Genomic DNA, 19,691 nt, shown 5'->3' with positions numbered 1-19,691 from the left:
GAGGGGACAGAGCTGACTATTCCTCGAGTATTTGGGTGGTTCCAGGTCTGGCAATCACCAAAGAAATACTTGGGCCAGCAGCTGAGAGGTGGTGAAGGGGCTCCAAGTTTGGAAGATGTGCTTTCAGGTGACACAGAGCATGAAGAGGAGGAAGCAGTGATGTTTCCTTCCATCTCGGTGGGTAGACTATGGCCCTCATGAGAGGTAAGTGTGCTGGGTGTGGATTTGGGTGGTGTTAGACTCAGACCCGCTGTAGCAGGCGTTATTGAGGGTGTCAGCACCCACGCAAGCAATTGCACTGCACAAACTTGCCCGCTCCTGCTGCTATCTGCAAGCAACATGCAGAGCAGAGTTCCCATTAGGAACCAACGAGACTGGAGTTTCCTCTTTTCCTTCCAGGCTCCTTGGGAAGGAGACAACAGACACAAGCGAAGAGGGCTGCAGGACCAGGAATGGTGAGAATGGCCGCAGGCCAGCACTGAACTGGGGAAGGTGAGCAGCAAGCGACCTTTGGAAAGGGCTAACCCATGGCAACCAAGGCCAAGAAAGACAGCAGCACAGACATGCTCATGGCTCAGGAACCACAGCTTGGGGCCAGAAGGGATGCTCTGGGGAAGAGATGAGACCAAGCTACAAGATCCCAATGCTGTAGAGGCACCTGGGGACCATTCAGGTTGGAGAGGACCTGGGAGGACTCTACTCCAAGCCCAGTCAGGAGGAGCAGGGTCAGCAATGACTTCAGATCAGGTTGCCCAGGGCTTGAACCAGACCTCAAAAACCTCCAGGGACCCCGTGGTCTCCCTGGGCCCCCGTTTCAATGCTTGACTGTCCTCACAGTGAATTTTTTGTCAACGTGGCACCTCCCCTGCGTACGTGCCGTGCCTCTTGGCCTTGGACTGCATGCCTCTACCCCGTCAACTCCCCAGCTGTATGACCGGAGCGTGTTTGCCATGTAGTGAAACCCCCCCCCACTGCATCTCTTAGCCATGACCTTGTCCCCTCAGACTCACGCAAAGGCCTTGTAGCCATTACATCCCCCAGCAGGGAAGCCCACAGGGCTCTGGTCACCACTCCAGCAGCCCCCTCGCCCACCATCCCCAGCCAGCTCCCTCTCCTCCACATCCCCTCGTTGGCCTGAGCCTTTTGCAGCCCCCTGCTCTCTCCATGCCACTGGCCAAGGCCTGAGGCCTGCCTGCAGGGAAGCAGGGCTGTGCCAGGCGGGCCAAGGCCTCATGGTACTGTAGCGGCATTGTGCCTACAGTGAGGAAGGGCAGTGAGGAGGGGCTGGAGGGCCCTTACGGTCCCAGCCCCCTCGGTGCTCCCTCGGTCCCCCCTGCCCGGCCCTGCCCTACCCCACCCCGAAGCAGGCCCCCCCATGCCAGCCCCGCAACAAGGCTAGCACTCCTAAAATGGCGGCTTCCTGCCCGGCTCAGCCCGGCCGCGTCACGTGGCCGCAGTATCCCGTCATTGCATCAGCCGGCGGACGGCCCACCCCCAAGGCCGGCCGAGGGGAGGGGGCGGGGCTGATGCAGAGCGACGGCCCCGGCATCCAATCGAAAGCTGGCGTACGGCGTTGCGCGGGAGGGGCGGGGCGGAGCGGAGCCGGCGCTGCGGCAGGGCCCGTGGTGCGGAGCGAGGGGCGGCGGTCGGGGCCGGGGCCGGGGAGGTAGGGCCTGAGGGGGCTGCCGGCGGCCACCGGCCTTCGGGGTTTACCTCCGCGGCCCGCTGCCTTCTCTGGCCCGGCTGGGCCCCCCGGGCCGAGGGGAGACGGGCTGGCAGGGCAGGCGGGCAGGGGGCTGGGGCGGGCAGCGGTGAGGGGAGAGAGGGAGGGAGGGTGGCGGTGCCGCTGGTCTCCTCGCCTCAGCCGGGGCCGGGGGGGGGTGCGTGTCTGCCGGCTGGGCTGCCGGGTACCCGCTGTGCCCTCGCCTCTCCTTGGGCACTTGAGACCGGGTGGTGCCTGGGCAGAGGCCCTGTTCTGCCCGGGAGCCACCGCTGCGCCGCGTCCTTCCCTCCTCGAGTCCTTCCCTCCTCCAGCGACTCGCTGGCCGTGGTCGTGTGAGGAATTATCGTCCCTCTGCGCCAGAGCAGGCTGCTGGGAGCTTGGCCCTCTAGGGAACTGCATTACGCTCCATCGGCAGGGGCCAGCTTTACGTACCCGTTAGGATATACGGGAGGTGCTCGCCTCCAGACTGTTCACCTGCCTCTGGTGTGCGGGTGGTGATGCGGTTCCTCTCAGGGAAGGTTTCCAGGCATCCCTGGAGTTGACCCTGCTTTGAGCAGGGCAGGTGGACGAGGTGATATTCGGAGGTCATTTCCAAACTCAGCCATTCTATGATCCTATGATTTAATCACCTTGAATGACTTGGCAATCCCCCACCCCCCCCCACCTTGCATGTCCCCAGCAAGGCAAACACAACCTCTTAGTAAGCTCAGTATCCAGGTGAGCCTGGTATTTTAAAACCACATGTTTTCAAAGAGCAGGAAACTTGAGGTAGAGCTCTAGAAATCAGGGAGGTTGGGGGAGAGGAAGTTTGGGGTTGGGCCAGCACTATTTGGAGCAGACTGATGGTTGAAGTGAGGAGTCAGTGAGAGTACTTATCAATGTGGGGAGACCCTTTCAGGAGATGGAGGCAATGATCCTGATGTTGTTGCTTGAGCTGACAACATGTAAGAGCCTTGTTTGTTGTTTCTGCAGACTGCACCAAGGCCTTGCCGCTTTCCCTTCCGCTTGCTGTGGACGGCTGTGACTTGCAGCTTCAAGATGGAAGCTACGCTAACTGCTAGCCAGATCCGGCAAAGGTTTATTGACTTCTTCAAGGAAAACAAGCATACCTATGTGCACTCATCTTCTACAATCCCCCTGGATGACCCCACGCTGCTCTTTGCCAATGCTGGTATGAATCAGGTAGGATTCCCACTCAGGTACAGTGGTCCTTATGAACATATCCTGTAGCAGTTGAAACCTGTGAAGCTGTTTGTGTGGAAAATTATTGTTGTTTTCTCCATCTTCCTTCTGGTCACAAAGAGGTGGTTGGTGTGCCTGCTGGAGTCCTCTGTGCTCTCAGAAAATTGGCAAGAGCACTGGAAGAGGTTCCTGTGTCTGCTGGGCTGACTGTGCAGCGATGGGAGCACTGCCAGTCTCCCTTCCTTGACCCTTTGTACCACAGCTAGTCCTGGCACAAATGACTAATGGCGTCTTTAAAGAGTGGTTGGGGCTGGGCTGCCGAAAGGGCTCTGCTGGAGACCAGCACACACTCGCTGACTTTTTTTTTTTTGGTCAGCTAGGAATCTGGCTACTTTCAGTCCTTTTGGAAGTCCTGGGGTTTGGTGGGCTCCAGGAACACGTGCGTGTGTGGGAGTGCTAAGTTATAGGCAGTGCTGCAGCCTCCTTACAGGCAGCAGACAGCAGGCTTCTTGTTTCTGAAAGCTGCCTCGGGTATGTCCAGGCTAGTGGTATCGTGACGTAGACGACTCTTACTGCCTTGCTGTTGCTTGCACCGTTTGAAAACAGGCTCTTAGTGCTTTCTTGATTGCCCTTTTTTCTTCTTCTCTCAGTTCAAACCCATCTTCCTCAATACCATTGACCCCTCGCACCCGCTCGCTAAACTGAACAGAGCCACCAACACTCAGAAGTGCATCCGAGCAGGGGGCAAGCACAATGACCTGGACGACGTCGGGAAAGATGTCTACCACCACACCTTCTTCGAGATGTTGGGGTCCTGGTCCTTTGGGGATTATTTCAAGGTAAAACAGGCTAGGTGCAGCTCTGAATCTCTTGCACAAAGTTACCCGTCTCTGTGAACTCAGCAGGGCAATTGCCAAGAGGAAAGAGAATATCTTGGCACAGAGTGGTTCCTAAGGTGCGTGTGGCTCCTTTGGAATAAATGAGCTTGGAAGCTGCCCCGACCCTGCAGAATGTTTTGAGATTAATTACTTAAGGTTTACAAAGCTGATTATATTAACTCCGCCAGTTTGAAGTCTTCAGGCAGAGGTTCTAGTGGCTGTGCTGGCGCTGCGGGGAGTTGCATGTGCTGTGTGACTATGATGGACCTTCAAACAGGAGCGATCATAAAATAATGCTGTCCTTTCCTAAGCTTCTTGATGAGTGTAGTGTTCAAAGTCAGAAAGAGTATGTTAAGAATACAGAATAACAGCAGAATTAAAAGGCTTTTTGGGGGCAGTGAACATGCTAAGAGTTAACTTGGCTGCATCTGGAAAGCCACGTGAGATGTGTCCTGTGCGCTGTTCACTGCACTTATTAATTTGCCTCTTTCTTCTGTCAGAAGCCTGAAAGTTTTTGGCTGTTTAGCTGCTGATACCTACAGTAGCCAGAACTCTGCATGTTGAAGAGAAACTCTTTTTGCATTCACTTGCTGACCTCATCTTTCCTTCTGCAGGAACTTGCTTGTAAACTGGCACTGGACCTTCTCACCAAGGAGTTTGGCATCCCTGCTGAAAGACTCTACGTCACTTACTTTGGTGGAAATGAGGCTGCAGGACTGCAACCGGACCTGGAGTGCAAGCAGATATGGTTGAATTTGGGGTAAGGCCTTTAAGTGAGGAAGGTGCATGTTTTGATGAGCAATAGTCATTCAGAGAAAGATGGCATGTGTTATGTGGCAGAGCACATATAACAGGAGGTTTTAACAAAATTAAAGCGTCACAAATAATGTTTGCAGGGTGATGGAGCTGCAAAACCAAAGGGAAGTACTGGTATTAGACAGAAGATACTGAGAGCTTTCGTTTCAAAAATCTCTTGTGTAAGCTTAAGAACATAAGAAGTGCCCCGCTGGGTCAGATCAATGGTCTGTCCAGCCCAGTGTGTTGCTTCTGACAGCGGTTGAGAAGATGCTGTTAAGGGAAAGCAGGCACGCCTGACTGTGGCCTGCACTCTGTTTACCTCCTCCCCTCCCAGCACCCACAGTCACTGGATTAAGTATGTTAGAGGGTCATCCATCTGTTCCCCTTAGCCTCTGTTTGGGGCCCTGCTCCTTCAGAGTACGTCTGATTCTGTTTTGAACCTGTTGGGTTTTTCTAAATCTCAGTCGTAGTCTCCCACCCAGCCTTGTCCTCTCCAGATTGAACCGTCCTACTCTTTTCTGTACTCTTTTCCTAAGGCAGCTGTTCCACTCCTAGGTAGTTTTAGTTGCCCTCCTCTGTACATTTGGTACTTCTACCTCACCCTCCTTGAGATGAGGAAGCGAGAACCACGCTCAGCAGTCAAGCTGTGGGTGGGCCAAAGCTTGATGCAGCAATGAAATGATGCCTTTGGTCTTGTGGCTGTAGTCCCCTCTGAAACCTGCCACAGACCTCGTTACACACCTCTGCGCTGTAGGGCCAAACCTGCCTCGCGTGTATTAAAGTCGGAGATCCACCTGTCGTCTTGCTGGTGGCTTCGCTGAGGTGTTGTGTAGGCCTCTGCCTCTACCTGGGACAAGTGCCAGGCGCCAGTGTTCACTTGATCCTCCTCAGCAGGGATCTTGAGTTAGGCTCTTGGATTGGTCTGTCTCAAGACTCTGACAGTTTGTCTGCTCATCCAGGGAATTAGAGAAACCTCAGCTCGCTGGTATAGCCCTTAGTTTGGGGAATTTTTGCCTTGCTGTTAGTCTCTGTTGTTCAATAAGAGTTTCTTGTTACAGGCTGGCTGAGGGGAGGATTCTGCCTGGCAATATGAAGGATAACTTCTGGGAAATGGGAGACACGGGCCCCTGTGGCCCTTGCAGTGAGATCCACTATGACCGGATTGGGGACAGAGATGCTTCTCACCTGGTCAATCAGGATGACCCCAACGTCCTGGAGATCTGGAACCTGGTGTTCATACAGTTCAACAGGTGAGCGAGACCTGCTTCCCTCCCCAGGCTGCTCCAGCTCGGCGTGAGGGGTTGCTCGGACTGCGCACTGTTTTAACTGCCCCTGGCTTGCTCACCATTCCCTCTTGTCCAGAAGCTGTGCGCTTTGTGATGCTCTGTCCCCTGGCCCACCTGTACAGAAGAGGTCGGTCACACTGGCTTTGGGGACAGACTGGAAATACTTTCGCAGTTCATCTGCCAGGAGTTCAGTAGGGAAGAAGTGCCATCCCGCTGTGGGTCTAAGTTGTCGTTGAGGGTCTTGTTAACTATATTTTATCAAAGTTGTCCTTTGTGTGGCTTGTGCATGGGCCCGTGTCATAAATCTGATGAAACAAAATCTCATGGAGATGAGGAGAGAGATGGGGTTGCCCCTGCAGGGCCTCCATCCATAACAGCTCATCTTTCTTTTTGTGACTGGGCAGGGAAGCTGATGGGACACTGAAACCTCTTCCTAAGAAAAGTATTGATACTGGGATGGGCCTGGAGAGGCTGGTCTCTGTGCTGCAGAACAAGATGTCCAACTACGACACTGACCTTTTCCTTCCTTACTTTGAAGCCATCCAAAAGGTACAAACTGGGGAGTCTGGGTCTGGGCCTGACCCAGCTGCGTCCATTCCCTGAATCCCTGGGGAGGTGTTTGGGGCTGGTCGAACAGGGCGATTACGTTTGCAAGTCTCTGCTTTCCCAGCTGCTGTGAGCCCCATGGGTTTGTACTTTGCTGAGGGTAGGAATGCAGGCTGGCACAGTAATTGCTGCCTTGGGGCATGTTTCTAGGGCAAAACACGGGACAATGAGCGGTGCAGCTTTTGCGGGTATTTCTGTGAACTGTCCCGATGGCGCACTCCTTGGTCCTTTCTGAGTGGGAGACGCTCTGCAGTCCCGTATGGCCAAGTGCCATCTTTTTGCCATGTGATAGAGAGTGCGTGGTGCTGCTAACCCAGAATCAGAGTTTGTCTTTCAGTCTCCCACCTGGAACATGCTGATCTGTAGAAAATCCCCTGAGAGAGGAGGTCTTTGCCATAAACCATGACAGTCACTTGCAGAACCAGTGTGCTGTTGCTGCATCTTCCTGGGTGGGAACCGCATTACCAGTGCTGGGAACTCTGTGTGCGAGTCCAAGCCTTTTTTTTGCTCCATGGAAGAGGCAGAGGTTCCTGGCTACAGATTGTGCTGGAAAAAATGCAGGGAGAAGAGCCCAGGCTCCTGCTGCCTCTGAGGAATGAGGTGCAGAGCTCCAGAGTTGGAATTAGAGAGCTGCCTTTCTTTGATGTTAAAGCAACTGTGTCCTTGTCTGCCTTCCTGCAGTGTGCTGGGAGCCTGGCTTTAGGGACTGTGCCTGTGGTGTGAGGTTTGCACCACGTGCAAGCACCGCTTTGTTACAGCAGTATCTTTCCCTTGGGTGTGAATAAAAACACCCTGAAAGAGGGAAGCTGGGACTGTCTCTCATGTGACAGAACTTGAAAAGTTTCTTGGCTGGGCAGGTTATGCCAGGCCAAGTCCTTGAGCCAGTGTGCAAAGCAGATGATTTCCATGCGCTCTGTCCCTCTCCCTTCTACCCTGGGCTCTTAATGTTGGGATAAATTGGCTTTTCTTCCCTCTGGTCTTGGAGATACTTTGGCCCTGGAAATGTGGGCCGTGGCACCCTACAGAGCCTCGCAGCTCTCCGTCTTCCCTGGCTTCACTGCGTCACCTCTTTCCAAGAGGAGTGTGCCTCCTCTGTGACCGCGGGCAGTGGGATGGGGTTGGCTTCTGAGGCCCGTCCTTGTTGCTCTGCCATGTTGCTGGTCCCCACTGTCCGTAATCGTCCCATTTTGCCACCGCCTTCTCCTCTCTGCACAGGGCACGGGTGCCAGGCCGTACATGGGGCAGGTTGGTGCTGAGGACACCGACGGTATAGACATGGCCTACCGCGTGCTGGCTGACCATGCACGGACCATCACGCTGGCCCTTTCTGACGGGGGCAGACCTGACAACACTGGCAGAGGGTAAGAAGGGAGCTGCTGCAATGCTGCCGCTCCCATTCTGTTCAGCGCGGCTTCCCTGAGGGGACTGGGATCTCATGTGTCTCTGGGATGTCTTTGAATTCGTCATTAAAGCAGTGGATGGCACAGTGTTCGCTCAGTATATTTGACGCTTGAATCCCTGTAGCAAGGTCCGCCCAAAAGGCTAAGACACACAGATCTGAGGGTTCTTGTGAGTACCAGTCCTTCTGTGTCAGCCCCCAGAAAGGATCACTGTGGGCAGACAGGCACAAAACCCTGCTTGGTGCAGTGCTGCTGTCAAAAAAACAATGACGTTTGGGCGGGGGGCTGTGCTGTGGGTGCTGCTGGGCTCACAGGACTGACTCTTAAGCACACAATGAGTCTGGGTCACTGAGCTGGGGTCTGGCACCTCACCTCTGGCTTGCTGCTGCTGTGAGCAGCTACTTGAGAGAAAATGTGGGGAGAGAACCCTGTGTTCTTGGTCCTGGGAGAGGGGTGCTGGTAGGTGGATGCTGGTGGATCCCCTGAGAACAACTCAGAGGTGTAACGTTTGCATGAGGGGCTCTGCTATTCCCTAGGTATGTGCTGAGGCGGATTCTCCGACGGGCTGTGCGCTACTCCCATGAGAAACTCAATGCCCCCAAGGGTTTCTTTGCTACTCTGGTTGATGTGGTGGTGCAGTCACTGGTAAGTTCTTCCCCTGCTCCACGGTATCTGCTGAAGACTTCCTCTGCTGAGGTGTGCAGATCTCCATGCTGAAGGACTAATCCTCTTGGGTCTGCAGGGAGATGCCTTTCCTGAGCTGAAGAAGGACCCAGATATGGTGAAGGACATTATCAATGAAGAAGAGGATCAGTTCCTGAAAACACTCAGCAGAGGACGTCGCATCCTGGACAGGAAGATCCAGAGCCTGGGGGACAGTAAAACCATCCCTGGTAAGGCTGTGACTTCTGTCTGGATGTTCCAAAAGCCATTTATTATCTGGGACCGAGTTAGGGCTCAGCTGGGCTGGGAACTGAGAGACGGTGGAAGGTGTGGGGGCACAGAGTTGGAGTGAAAAGACCATCGCTCAGAGCTGGGCCGCTCCTCTGGCCTGTGTTCACTTGCTCAGGTTTCTAAGCTGCCCAGACACAACATGATAGCGTGATCTCTGTGCTGTCAGAGAGGAGCCTTTTAGCTGTTCATGTTCACCAGACCTGTTTGCTGTCCTGCCATAGTGCAGGGCAAGTTGAGTGGGACAGAGCCGGTTGGAGAGCAGGGAAAGGAGCAGTGTCTCACGGAACAGGAGTGCTGACTGCTCTGCTTTTTCTCTGAAGGTGATACTGCCTGGCTGCTGTATGACACCTATGGTTTTCCTGCGGATCTCACTGGGCTGATTGCGGAGGAGAAGGGCCTTGTTGTGGACATGGAGGGCTTTGAAGAAGAGCGGAAAAATGCGCAGGTAGATAACAGCTGAAGGGGGAGCTGGTCTACGAGTGGGCAGGGAGGATTCCCTTCCTTGTAGTTTGTAGTCACGAGTCGCTCCTTTCTTACCGGGTGTGCTTACACCCTGCGTGCCCCAGTGCCCTGTGGGAAAGACCACAGTTATTGTGGGACATGTCTTTTCTGTGCAGCTGGGGCTGGTTTTGCTCACTAGCACTGTGAGGCCTGGGGCCTCGAGCTCAGCCTTCAGACAGAATTAATGGAGTGCTGGGAGCACCTCCCCTCTGTCCTGTTCTGGGTAGGGAAGTTCGGGACTTCCCTGTCCGAGGAGCAGTGTCCAGGCAGGCCTGCAGCTTGGGTGCCTCTCCCAACACGTTTGCTGCAGCAGCAGGGAGTGGCATTGAGCACTGGGTACTTGCCTTGCCCTTGCTGGGCTCAGGCCTGCTTTGTCTGCGTGCCACTAATGCTGGAACAGCCTGCTCTGAAGCCAGAAAAGATGGGAGCACTCCAGCTGCTGGCACACAGCTTCCCAGGGCAAAGCTCTAAATCAAGGAGCTCTCAGGGATGCGAGTGAGGTGTGCAACTAGGCTGGCGTGCGTGGGCCAGCGCTGAGGTGGATTTTTCTCAAGCTTTGGTGCTTGTCATTGGCAGCTCAAATCCCAGGGCAAGGGTGCTGGGGGGAGGACCTCCTCATGCTGGACATTTATGCCATCGAAGAGCTAAGGGCCCGAGGGCTGGAGGTGACTGACGACTCGCCAAAATACAGCTACGCTTCAGATCCGAGCGGTACCTACGGTATGAAAAAAACCTTCTCAGAATCATCCTCTGCTGCCAAACCTTACGTGGCATGTACCTCAACAAGATCCCCTCTGGGCCCACCTTTCCTGGGATGTGGAGGTGGGAGTGGAAACGTACGCAGGTGAATAGCCTGCTTGTTACAAATCGAGCAGGAAAAGAGAAGAGTCTGTACTGTTCAGGTCCGTTGTTGCCAACTTAAGGGGATTCCTGTTCCCTGCAGCTTTGTGTCTCCACACTCCTATGTTTGTGTTTCTCAGCTGCTCCTTTGCCAGTGCCGCAGGAGACTGCAGTTTCTGCTTGGTCTCTTAGAGGGTCCTTGGCTCCCTTGCTCTGGCTCTTCCTGCTAATTCTTCAATTTGGTGGAGATTCAGGAGGCCCCAGGCTCATAGCCACGTGTGCTACTGACTTTTACTGCATAGGTGTGGAAGGAAGTGATAGTCCCTGCCTCGGAGAGCACTGAATGAAATTCCCTCCTATCCAACTAAACATTGCCCTAGTTCTTTCTCCTTACCCCCTGCAAATGTGGTAGCTGCCGTGAGCTCCTGCAATAGCTGGGAGGTGTTGCTATGAAGTTCTGCTCCCGTGTGGTGTCTGTAAGGTTTTCCTGTTTTACTGACACTGCCTGTCGTCCTGGTGACAGATTTTGGGAGCCTCGTGGCCACAGTGAAAGCCATCCGCAGGGAGAAGAAGTTTGTGGAGGAGGTATCCACGGGCCAGGAGTGTGGGATAGTGCTGGACCGGACCTGCTTCTATGCCGAGCAGGGTGGGCAGATCTATGACGAGGGCTACATGGTCAAGGACGACGACGGCAGGGAGGATGTGAGTGGCCCGAGAGCCTTTTGCTCCATCAATTTCCTGGCCATGGCAGGTGTCAGGCATTGCACAGGTTTCCTTTTTGGGGGTGCAGCGTGGCCCAGATGTGCTGGAGTTTTGTTCCCCTTGCTTCTTGGGGAACTGAAATCTGCGCTGCAGCGTCAGGCTGTTGCCAGAACGTGGGTGCCTGCGGTGGTGGTGCTGGGATTGCTGTGCAGAAGGACAGTGCTTTCGAGCCGTGATGGGGAGCTGAGGTGGGGAGCTCTTTCAGCTCTGCTGTGCCCCATAACCATACCCCACCTTCATTCACTTCTCTGCTTTGCGGCCCTGTGTGCTGTGCCTGGGGACACTCAGCTTTCTCCTGTCACACACACCAGTCTGGCTCTCAGCTGAGACCTTTCCAGTTGCAGCTCGGACCTCTGGCTGGGCTGCCTGTCTCCCCTTGGCCTCTTGCCCTGCTCACTAGGTGCATTTCCCTCTTTGTACAGAAAACAGAATTCACGGTGAAGAACGTGCAGGTCCGAGGAGGCTACGTGCTTCACATAGGAACTCTATATGGAAGCTTGAAAGTAGGAGATCAGGTCCACCTGTCTATTGATGAGGTGAGTTAAGACATGGTGTAACACGTGGCCTCATCTCTGTTCCCTGGATTTTGTCTCCTTTCTTTTTATCGGTGCCACTCCAGGGGCCTGGGGTGTGGGGCCTGCTCTCCCTGCGACACACGATGCAGGCAAGCAGCGCGGCCCTTCGAGTCTGGCTGACTCAAGGCCTCTCCTGCTTGGCACCTGGCTTTTTCCTACCACGGGGCAGATAACGCCCAGCTGGCTCAGCGTCACGCTCACTGGGTTTTGCTGATCAGCAGCAGAAACACATTTTGGGTCACGACTGGGAGGTAGAACATATATGGTGCCCCACTGCGTTTTGGATGACAGCGGAGAGCCCGGGCTGTCTGCCCTGCTCCAGACATTGCTCCCGCAGGCTCAGCCTGCTGAGCGAGTGCTGGGTTGAGCCTAGTCTGCAAAATGCTTTTCCAGTCCCTATAGAGGCAGCACCTTTGGAGCAAGAGGGAAGGCTTCCCTCTTGCAGTGCTTTTCCCTGCTGAGGAGCAGAGATCCGTGTCTGTGTCCTGGTCTGCCCTTGGCCTCTCTCCAGACAGGCCCAACAAGGGGACTGCCAGGGAAAAGCCATGCACAAATTTGATGGGGAACGTCCTCCTCCCTTAGCTGATGCTCCAAGGCAGCGAGTCTCATAAGTTGTTTCTGGTCTCCTGAGCTGGTTTAGGTTTCTGTTGGAGCAGCGTGTTAACCTCTGCTTCTGCTGCTAGAGGTGATCTTGGCTCCGCGGTGCAGGACCCCATCTAACAGCGGCTTCCTCCATCAGACTAGGCGGAGGCCAGTCATGAGCAACCACACGGCCACCCATATCCTCAACTTCGCCCTGCGCTCGGTGTTGGGGGAAGCTGACCAGAGAGGGTCGCTGGTCGCACCAGACAGGCTGCGGTTTGACTTCACGGCCAAGGGAGCCTTGTCTACCCAGGAAATCAAGAAAGTTGAAGGATCGCCAACCAGATGATTGAGGAGGCAAAGGTGGGTACGGCTGCCAGGTTGGATATACTCAGGAAAAAAATACCTTGAGTCAAACTTTTGGATGATCTGGGATGCTGGGAGTTTGGCCCAGCAGGAGTCTTCTGAGCTGCTGATGCAGTACTGTGCACAGATTGGCATCACCTCAGAGGATTTTGAGTGGGACAACTCCATGCAGATTGCTCCGTTCTTTGGTACCAAGCCCTCTCTAGGGTTGGAGTGTTTCCATGCTTGCTCTAGTGTCACATTAGCTACAAGAGCCAAGAAGTTTGGCAGAGTGGTTTTGCGGGCCTGGCTGGATTTACAGTGTACACCCAGATGCCCCAGTGACGTGTCCTCAATGGTGAGAGAGTTGCTCTGTCTGGTGCCAGCCCTGTGTCAGAACAGACCCGGAGGACCCTGTGCTCTGCTCAGGAGTCTGTGGTTAGAAACCGTTCGAAGGTACAGGAGCACACGGGGAGTCTGAGCAGGCAATGGTATCGGGAATTTTGAAGATGGGGCATCTGTCAATGACTTTGGGATCCCTGCGGCTCAACAAACCCCAGCTCAGGTGAGGCATGGAACTTCCCTTTCAGGTTCTTTCGGAGGAAGTCAGGATTCCCTGGGCCCTCAGTCACAGCTGACAGGACCGGCTCTTACCTGCATCCCTTTCCTGTCCTCTGCAGACGGTGTACGCCAAGGACTGCCCTCTCGCAGCAGCCAAAGCTATCCAAGGACTGCGCGCAGTTTTTGACGAGACCTACCCCGATCCTGTCCGTGTGGTCTCGATTGGCATCCCCGTGGAGGAGCTGCTGGATGACCCCTCCGGCCCCGCGGGCTCCATCACTTCTGTTGAGTTCTGCGGAGGCACGTGAGTACCGGGAGAGGCTGGGGAAGGTGGCAGGGTGGCTGAAAAGGAGTCCCTGTGGAGCCCGAGCTCTGTCGTGAGTGCCGTGGGTGTATGCTGGGCACAGCCAGGGCAGAGCTGGAGGTGGTGGTGACAATGTGCCTTTGCATTCCCAGTCCTGAGTCAAGCCGCGTTTAAAATCAGCCTTTGCAGGCAGGGAAACTGCCTGTATGCTGTCCCTGCCCACACGCATAGTCTCTGACAGGGCTGGGAACATAGCCCTTGCCACCCTTTCCTCGCTCATTTGCTTTTAACGGCTAGGTTGGGTTTTTTGCCTGTCCCCACGCTTGCTGCATCTCCCTGGCAGGGTGGTTTTCTTGTTTCCATGCTGATCCCTGCTGAGATGAGAGGTGGACTGGTAACTCTCTCTTCTTGTGGGTCTTTCTGGGTTCTTTCCAAAGGCACTTGCAGAACTCCAGCCATGCTGGCCCCTTTGTGATTGTTTCAGAAGAAGCAATTGCTAAAGGCATCCGGAGGATAGTTGCAGTCACCGGGGCCGAAGCTCGGAAGGTAAGGGGAGGCAGGAGAGATCCTCTGTGAAATCCCACATATTAACCCTCTGCCAAAGTTCCTTTCATTCAAATTTGCCCGATATCCCTGTCGGGATACTCAGCACCAGGGAGAATTGGTGTGAAGGTCTGGGTGACTCGTGGAGAAGGACGCCGCTGTTAGCGAAGGCTGTGCTGGAGGCCCCTGGCTGTGCTACAGTCGGAGGAGCGAGCTGGGAGGGAAGGGGGGCAAGTCTCGGCCGAAGCTGTTGTGTTAGTGTGGCAGAAGGGCCTGGGGTGGGTCCCCGAGGTGGCTGCGGGGTTAGCTCCGGTTGCTTTGCAGAACAGGCTGCAGATCTAGAGCTCTCAGCAGCTGGCAAGGTTGGCAGGAGAGTTGTGAAGTCTGAGAATCCAGTTCTCTGCTGCAGGAGGCAGGTGACTTCGATCCCGGGCAAGCCTGGGCTGATGCTTCCTAGAGTGGGAAAAAGGGGGTTCATGGGGGACATGGTTTTCTCTTTTTGGAGGATCATGGCATTCCTTCTGGCAAAGAAGAGTCTGGGGGCCTGTCTGGCAGCATCATACCATCTGGTTGTGGTCAAGTGCTGCCTGCTTTGGCTCTGCTGCTTCCTGAGGAGTTACTGAACTCCATCCTGGGGCTGCAGCATTCCTCACCCTGTCTCATGGTGGTGGCCAAGAGCCCAGCCTGCTAAATCTCCCTGCCAGACTTAACTCGGATTGTATTCTGATAGGCCCTCAGGAAAGTCGACAGCCTCAGGAAACTGCTGTCAGCCCTGGAGGCCAAGGTGAAGGTCCAGACGGCTCCCAACAAGGATGTGCAGAAGGAGATCACTGATCTCAGTGAGGTGAGGACGGTAGCAGTGCTCTGCCTTCCCAAAGTGAATGGGACCTTGATTGCCAGCACTGGGTGGTATTAATGAGGCCCAAGTTCAGCTTCCTGCTCCTGTCCGAACCGCCCTGTGTCCTGTGGGTGCTGCAGCCAGCACCTCATGCCTGAGGCTGTCGGGCACGGGGACAGGAGGGGAGCTTACTGGGCTCTGTCAGTTGAGGCACTTGAGGTTCACGAGTGTGGTGCAGCATCTCCTGCCTCCCGCCGTGGTCACTGGTACCTTTAACCCTCTCCACCTACTCCTGTTTTGCAGATGCTGGCCACTGCTGTTATCCCACAGTGGCAGAAGGATGAACTGAGAGAGGCTGTTAAAGCGCTGAAGAAAGTTATGGATGACCTGGACCGAGCAAGCAAAGCCGACATCCAGAAACGAGTGAGCCCTGGGCGGGAATAAAGGACAGTGTGGGAGGGCTGCGGGGGGCTCCCTTGGGAGTTCCACTTGCGTCCAGTGTGGAAGGGAGCTGAGCTGTGGGGATGCCCCTCACGCTGTTCCGCCTTCCAGCCTCTCCTGCTCCCTCCCAGAGCATGGCTACCTCCGCGCCTGTTCCCTGGGTTGAAGTCTTGGAAGTTGGGGTGCTCCTGCCCTAACTGTGCCCCTGGGTGCAGGCTTCTTCCTCCCGGATCCCATTGGATTTTCCTGGAGGAGGAATCACGCACGGCACTGCTACTGCCTTGCAGGCCGCTCACCCGCCTGCCGACACGTTTTGTGCCTGGCTGCGGAGCATGGGGCTGCTCTGGGCTGGGCCATGGGTGGGTTGGGGCACCTTGGGGGCCTCTGTAGCTGCAGGGAAGCTCTGCCTGGGTGGTTCTTGCGTCCATACGCAACGTGTGTGCTCTAGCATCTGACCACTGTTGCCCTCAGGTGCTGGAGAAGACCAAGCAAGTGATTGAGAGTCACCCTAACCAGCCGTTGGTCATCATGGAAATGGAAAATGGAGCCTCAGCAAAGGTACGGGAAGGTCTGGTCTCTCCTCAACAACCTTCCTTGTGCCTGAGGAGCAGTTGGGTGGTCTCCGCTCACTTGGGGAGGCGGTGCTGTGTTACAGAGCTCGCTCTCTTGCCACCTGCCAGCCCTGAGGAGCGGCTGGTGAAGAGGGGGAGGACCACTGGGACGCTCTCTGGGGTGGGTTTGCAAAAACGCGTGGGTTTGCAGGGGTGGGTGGGGTCCTGACCATTTGCTGAGCTTCCAGACCTGGTGATGGATAGGGACCCCAATAGAAATCGCATGGTCTCCCAGGTAAGACTCATCCAGCAGCAGTCACGACACTAAAATGCAGGCTTAAGGAACTCTGAAGAGCAGCTCCGCCAAGCCACGGAAGTCGTGATGCTTGTGGCCATTGCAGATCCGCTCTGGGAGCGGTGTCCTGGGCTGAGTGTGTGGACAGGGCCGGGCCAGAGCGCTGCTCCCCACCTCCTGCGCACTGTCTGCTGCAGCAGGGTTCAAATTCTTCTCCGGCCGGGGCTGCAACTGCTTCTTCCCTCCTCCACGCACAAGTTAAGTTTCTTTCCAGACGATTTCTGTTGTGAATACAAGCTGCCTTGTGTGCGCTGTGCCGCAGTGCTGAGCCCAGCAAGTGCCAGGTGGCGAGGGCTGATGGCGCCCTGAAGTTGAACCGCTCTGGTTTTAATGCCCTATTTAAATTTCCGCTCCGGGAGTCTCGGAGCTGATCCTTCTTACCGACGCCTCCTCGCTCTCTGTGGCCGTCCCCATCCCCACGATGCCAGCGCTCCTGCTCGCGGTGGGTGCAGGTTCTCCCTGGCCGCATCCCAGGGGATGGCGGTGCCGGCAGCATGAGGAGCTGCGTATTCCCTAGCCAACTAGAGCAGCACCGCTCTGCTCGCTGGAGGGCCGCTCCCGGAGCTCTGTGCCGCATCGTACTGCCTATGCGAGCAAAGGATGACTGTCTCCTTGGGAATAACGGGATGTGTGGCAGTCTCCCCGGTTTCTCCAGCATGCCTGCTGTGTCTGATAACCCTTGCAGCTTCTTCACGCTGCGTTTGAGTCCTCCTGACTCGCTGCAGAGCGGCTGCTCCCTCCTGCTGGGAGCTCCCATCGCAGGGCAGAGCATTTTCCCCTCCAGCCAGAGTACGCTCAGGCAAAGGTTCGCTTGCTTTGGGGCTAATTCTGCCAGTTCCTGGATAACTGAAGGTGGGGAGATAACAGCAGCTCCTCACTCCTGTGTCCTTGCAGCCATGCGGGGACACAACCAGGGCTTGTGTCCCCCGCCAGGGTTTCTGCACAGCCGGGGATGTGAAGATCGCTTGTGTTTGGGAGAAGGAGCACTGCAGGGTGCTGCTGGCAGGTTTAATGCAAGTCCGGATCCCCGAGGTCTCCGTGGGTGCTGCGGGGGCTGGAGCAGGGCTGGCTGCGAGCGCGGGGAAGGTGTGCTGCCATGACTTTTGTCCTCCTACAGGCCCTGAACGAATCTCTGAAGCTTTTCAAGACTTACTCCCCCCAGACCGCCACCATGCTCTTCACTGTAGATAACGAAGCTGGCAGAATCACGTGCCTGTGTCAGGTACCCCAGGTAAGGCCAAGGCTCTGCGTCTGCGGAGGAGGATGCATCCTCAGTGGAGGATCTGCAGCCTCCAGGTAGTAACTATCTTAACACTACACAGCCAAAACTCTTTTGGGTTGGCAAGAGCCGTGACTCTTGTGCTTTGGGTTATCATCAGGCTGCAGAGGGGGGGAAAGAGGTGTCGTGCTCTGCAAACGGGGAAGGGGGAAGAGCCAGGATTTGATGCGGTTGTAGCCGTGGGGGCAGGTGGGCTGCCCTTGGACTGCTGGCCTAGCTCTTCTCCAGGAGATGCACCGGGAAGAGCTTTGTCCTGCTGTACCGTGCTTGCGGACCCTCTTCCCTCACTGCTGCCTGGGTTGAGGTCGAGCTCCCTCTTTTTTTTTTTTTTTTTTTTTTTTATTTTGTTTTGTTTTGTTTCTTTTCCTGCCCAGGAGACCGCAAATAAGGGCCTGAAGGCCAGCCAGTGGGTGCAGGAGGTGTCTGGCTTGATGGACGGCAAAGGCGGTGGGAAGGACGTCTCGGCGCAGGCGACGGGCAAGAACGTGGGCTGCCTGCGGGAGGCCCTGAAGCTGGCCACGGACTTTGCCAGGCTGCGGCTGGGGGAGCTGAAGAACTGACGGGGGGGGGGGGTGCAGTTGAGGTGGGGGGGGGGGTTTCACCGGCACCTCTCTGCCCTCCTGCCCGTCCCCTGCCTGCTGCTGAGTCACCACCCGCCTTTCCTATGAATAAAGGCTGCCTGCCCCGCGCGCTGCCGCCTCGGCTCTGCTTACCGGGGCGGGGCGGGCTGGGCTCCTCCTCCTCCTCCTCCTCCTGCCTGCGCCTGCCTGCCTGCCTGCCTGTTTTCTCCGCCGACCATGCCGCTGGATCACCGCCGCGTGCGGGGCCCGGAGGAGTCGCAGCCACCGGAGGTGTGGGCAGCGGTCGGGAGAGCCGGGGAGGAGGAGGAAGAGGAGGATGCGATACCGCGGGATCCCTGCGCCCTGCGACCTGTCTTTGCCCGGGCCGGGCTGCTGAGCCAGGCTGAGGGCTCGGCCTACGTGGAGCTGGGTGGCGGTACTAAGGTGCTGTGCGCGGCCTGGGGCCCGCGGGAAGCGGCCGAGCCCGGCGCGGCGGCGGCGGCGGCGGCGGCGGCGGGAGGAGGCCGGCTGCTCTGCGAGTTCCGCCGAGCTCCCTTCGCCGGGCGCGGAGCACGGTGGCGTCCGGGCTCGGTGACGGAGCGGGAAGCGGAGCGGGAAGCAGCGGCTGCATTGCGGGAAGCGCTGGAACCGGCGGTGCGGTTAGTCCGGTACCCGCGGGCTCGTCTGACAGTCAGCGCCTTGCTGCTGCAGGACGGTGGTTCCGCGCTGGCCGCCGCCATCAGCGCTGCGGCCTTGGCCTTGGCTGATGCCGGGGTGGAGATGTACGATCTGGCGGTGGGTTGCGCCCTGTGCCGGTCCTCCGGTCCCACCGCCGCTTGGATGCTGCAACCCGGTGAACCCGAGGAACGTCGTGCCGTCGCCCGGCTCACCGTGGCTCTGCTGCCCGCTCTCAACCAGGTGTCGGCGGTGCTGGGCAGCGGGCAGGGCAGCCCTCCCGACGCCTGGGTGCAGGCGCTGCGCCTCGGCCTCGACGGCTGCCACCGCCTCTATCCCGTGCTGCGGCAGAGCCTGCTGCGGGCCACCCAACGCCGCAATGCCGCCACTGCTGCCACCACTGCCTGAGCATTGATGATGCCCGGGTGGCCCCAGTCTGGGGATGGGGTCATTTCCTAGAGCCCATCCATGCTGCCCTCGGTGCTGTCAGAGACCCCTGGAGCCTGCCTGATCCACACGGAGCCTGCCCAAGCCAGCGCTCGAGCTGCCAGAGACCCCCCCGGAGCTGCCCGCACAGATGGAGGCCCAAGAAACCTGCCCGAGGACACTAGCTTTCCTCCCCACCTGCTGCCAGAGCGCCCTCAAAGCAGCCTCCACACTGCCTGAGCACCCCGGAGCCTGCCTGAGGAGCCCCTGTGTCACAGGAGACCCCCTCCCGAGTGGCTCCGCAGGACCCAAGCAGCCTCGCACACTGCTGGAGCCCCCCAAGAACAGCCTCCGTACTGCTTCAGCTGCCAGAGCCTGCCTGCGTCAGGCCCCCGCTGCCGGACCCTGCCTGAGACCTCCCTCCAGGCAGCTGCCTGCAGTGTGGGACCCCCACACCCCACCCCGGGGTGGCCCCAGCACCAGGGCCGAGACCCTCACACCAAGCTGCCCACCACAACCATCCGTGCAGGCAGGGTCCAGGCAGCACTGGGCAGGAACCACGTCGTGGCACAGACTGCGCATCCCTTGGACCTCCTGCCCAGGCAAGCGCTTCAGGGTGGCAGAGATGTGTTTTGTTGCGTTTTTTTTTATAATAAATCAGTTTTTTCTGGTGAGTCTTCTGCCTGCGTGGCTCTGCTGGGGCCTCTGCCAGCTGCGGGCAGAGGT

The 19,691-nt window shown here is 56.9% G+C and overlaps 2 protein-coding genes across 2 annotated transcripts; both read left to right on the top strand.

The window, feature by feature from the left end:
- Positions 1–2,725: 2,725 nt before the first annotated feature.
- AARS1 (alanyl-tRNA synthetase 1) lies at positions 2,726–17,864 on the top strand. Its single transcript, XM_050903742.1, is given in 22 exon segments — positions 2,726–2,905; positions 3,556–3,744; positions 4,398–4,543; positions 5,640–5,831; positions 6,272–6,416; positions 7,689–7,834; positions 8,410–8,518; positions 8,616–8,766; positions 9,148–9,272; positions 9,905–9,932; positions 9,935–10,048; positions 10,692–10,870; positions 11,353–11,466; positions 12,245–12,416; positions 12,419–12,450; positions 13,113–13,297; positions 13,735–13,843; positions 14,571–14,684; positions 14,982–15,101; positions 15,591–15,677; positions 17,143–17,256; positions 17,679–17,864. Coding segments are annotated over 22 exon segments (2,901 nt in total). The 5' UTR covers positions 2,726–2,761.
- A 120-nt stretch (positions 17,865–17,984) lies between these two features.
- EXOSC6 (exosome component 6) lies at positions 17,985–19,639 on the top strand. Its single transcript, XM_050903758.1, has one exon. It carries the CDS (start codon positions 18,102–18,104, stop codon positions 18,945–18,947), a length of 846 nt encoding a protein of 281 aa, XP_050759715.1. The 5' UTR covers positions 17,985–18,101; the 3' UTR covers positions 18,948–19,639.
- Positions 19,640–19,691: the final 52 nt, after the last annotated feature.

The sequence above is a fragment of the Gymnogyps californianus genome, chromosome 12 (assembly GCF_018139145.2).
Source record: "Gymnogyps californianus isolate 813 chromosome 12, ASM1813914v2, whole genome shotgun sequence".
In the NCBI taxonomy this organism is placed as follows: domain Eukaryota; kingdom Metazoa; phylum Chordata; class Aves; order Accipitriformes; family Cathartidae; genus Gymnogyps; species Gymnogyps californianus.
This window is presented reverse-complemented; position numbering and strand designations above follow the sequence as displayed.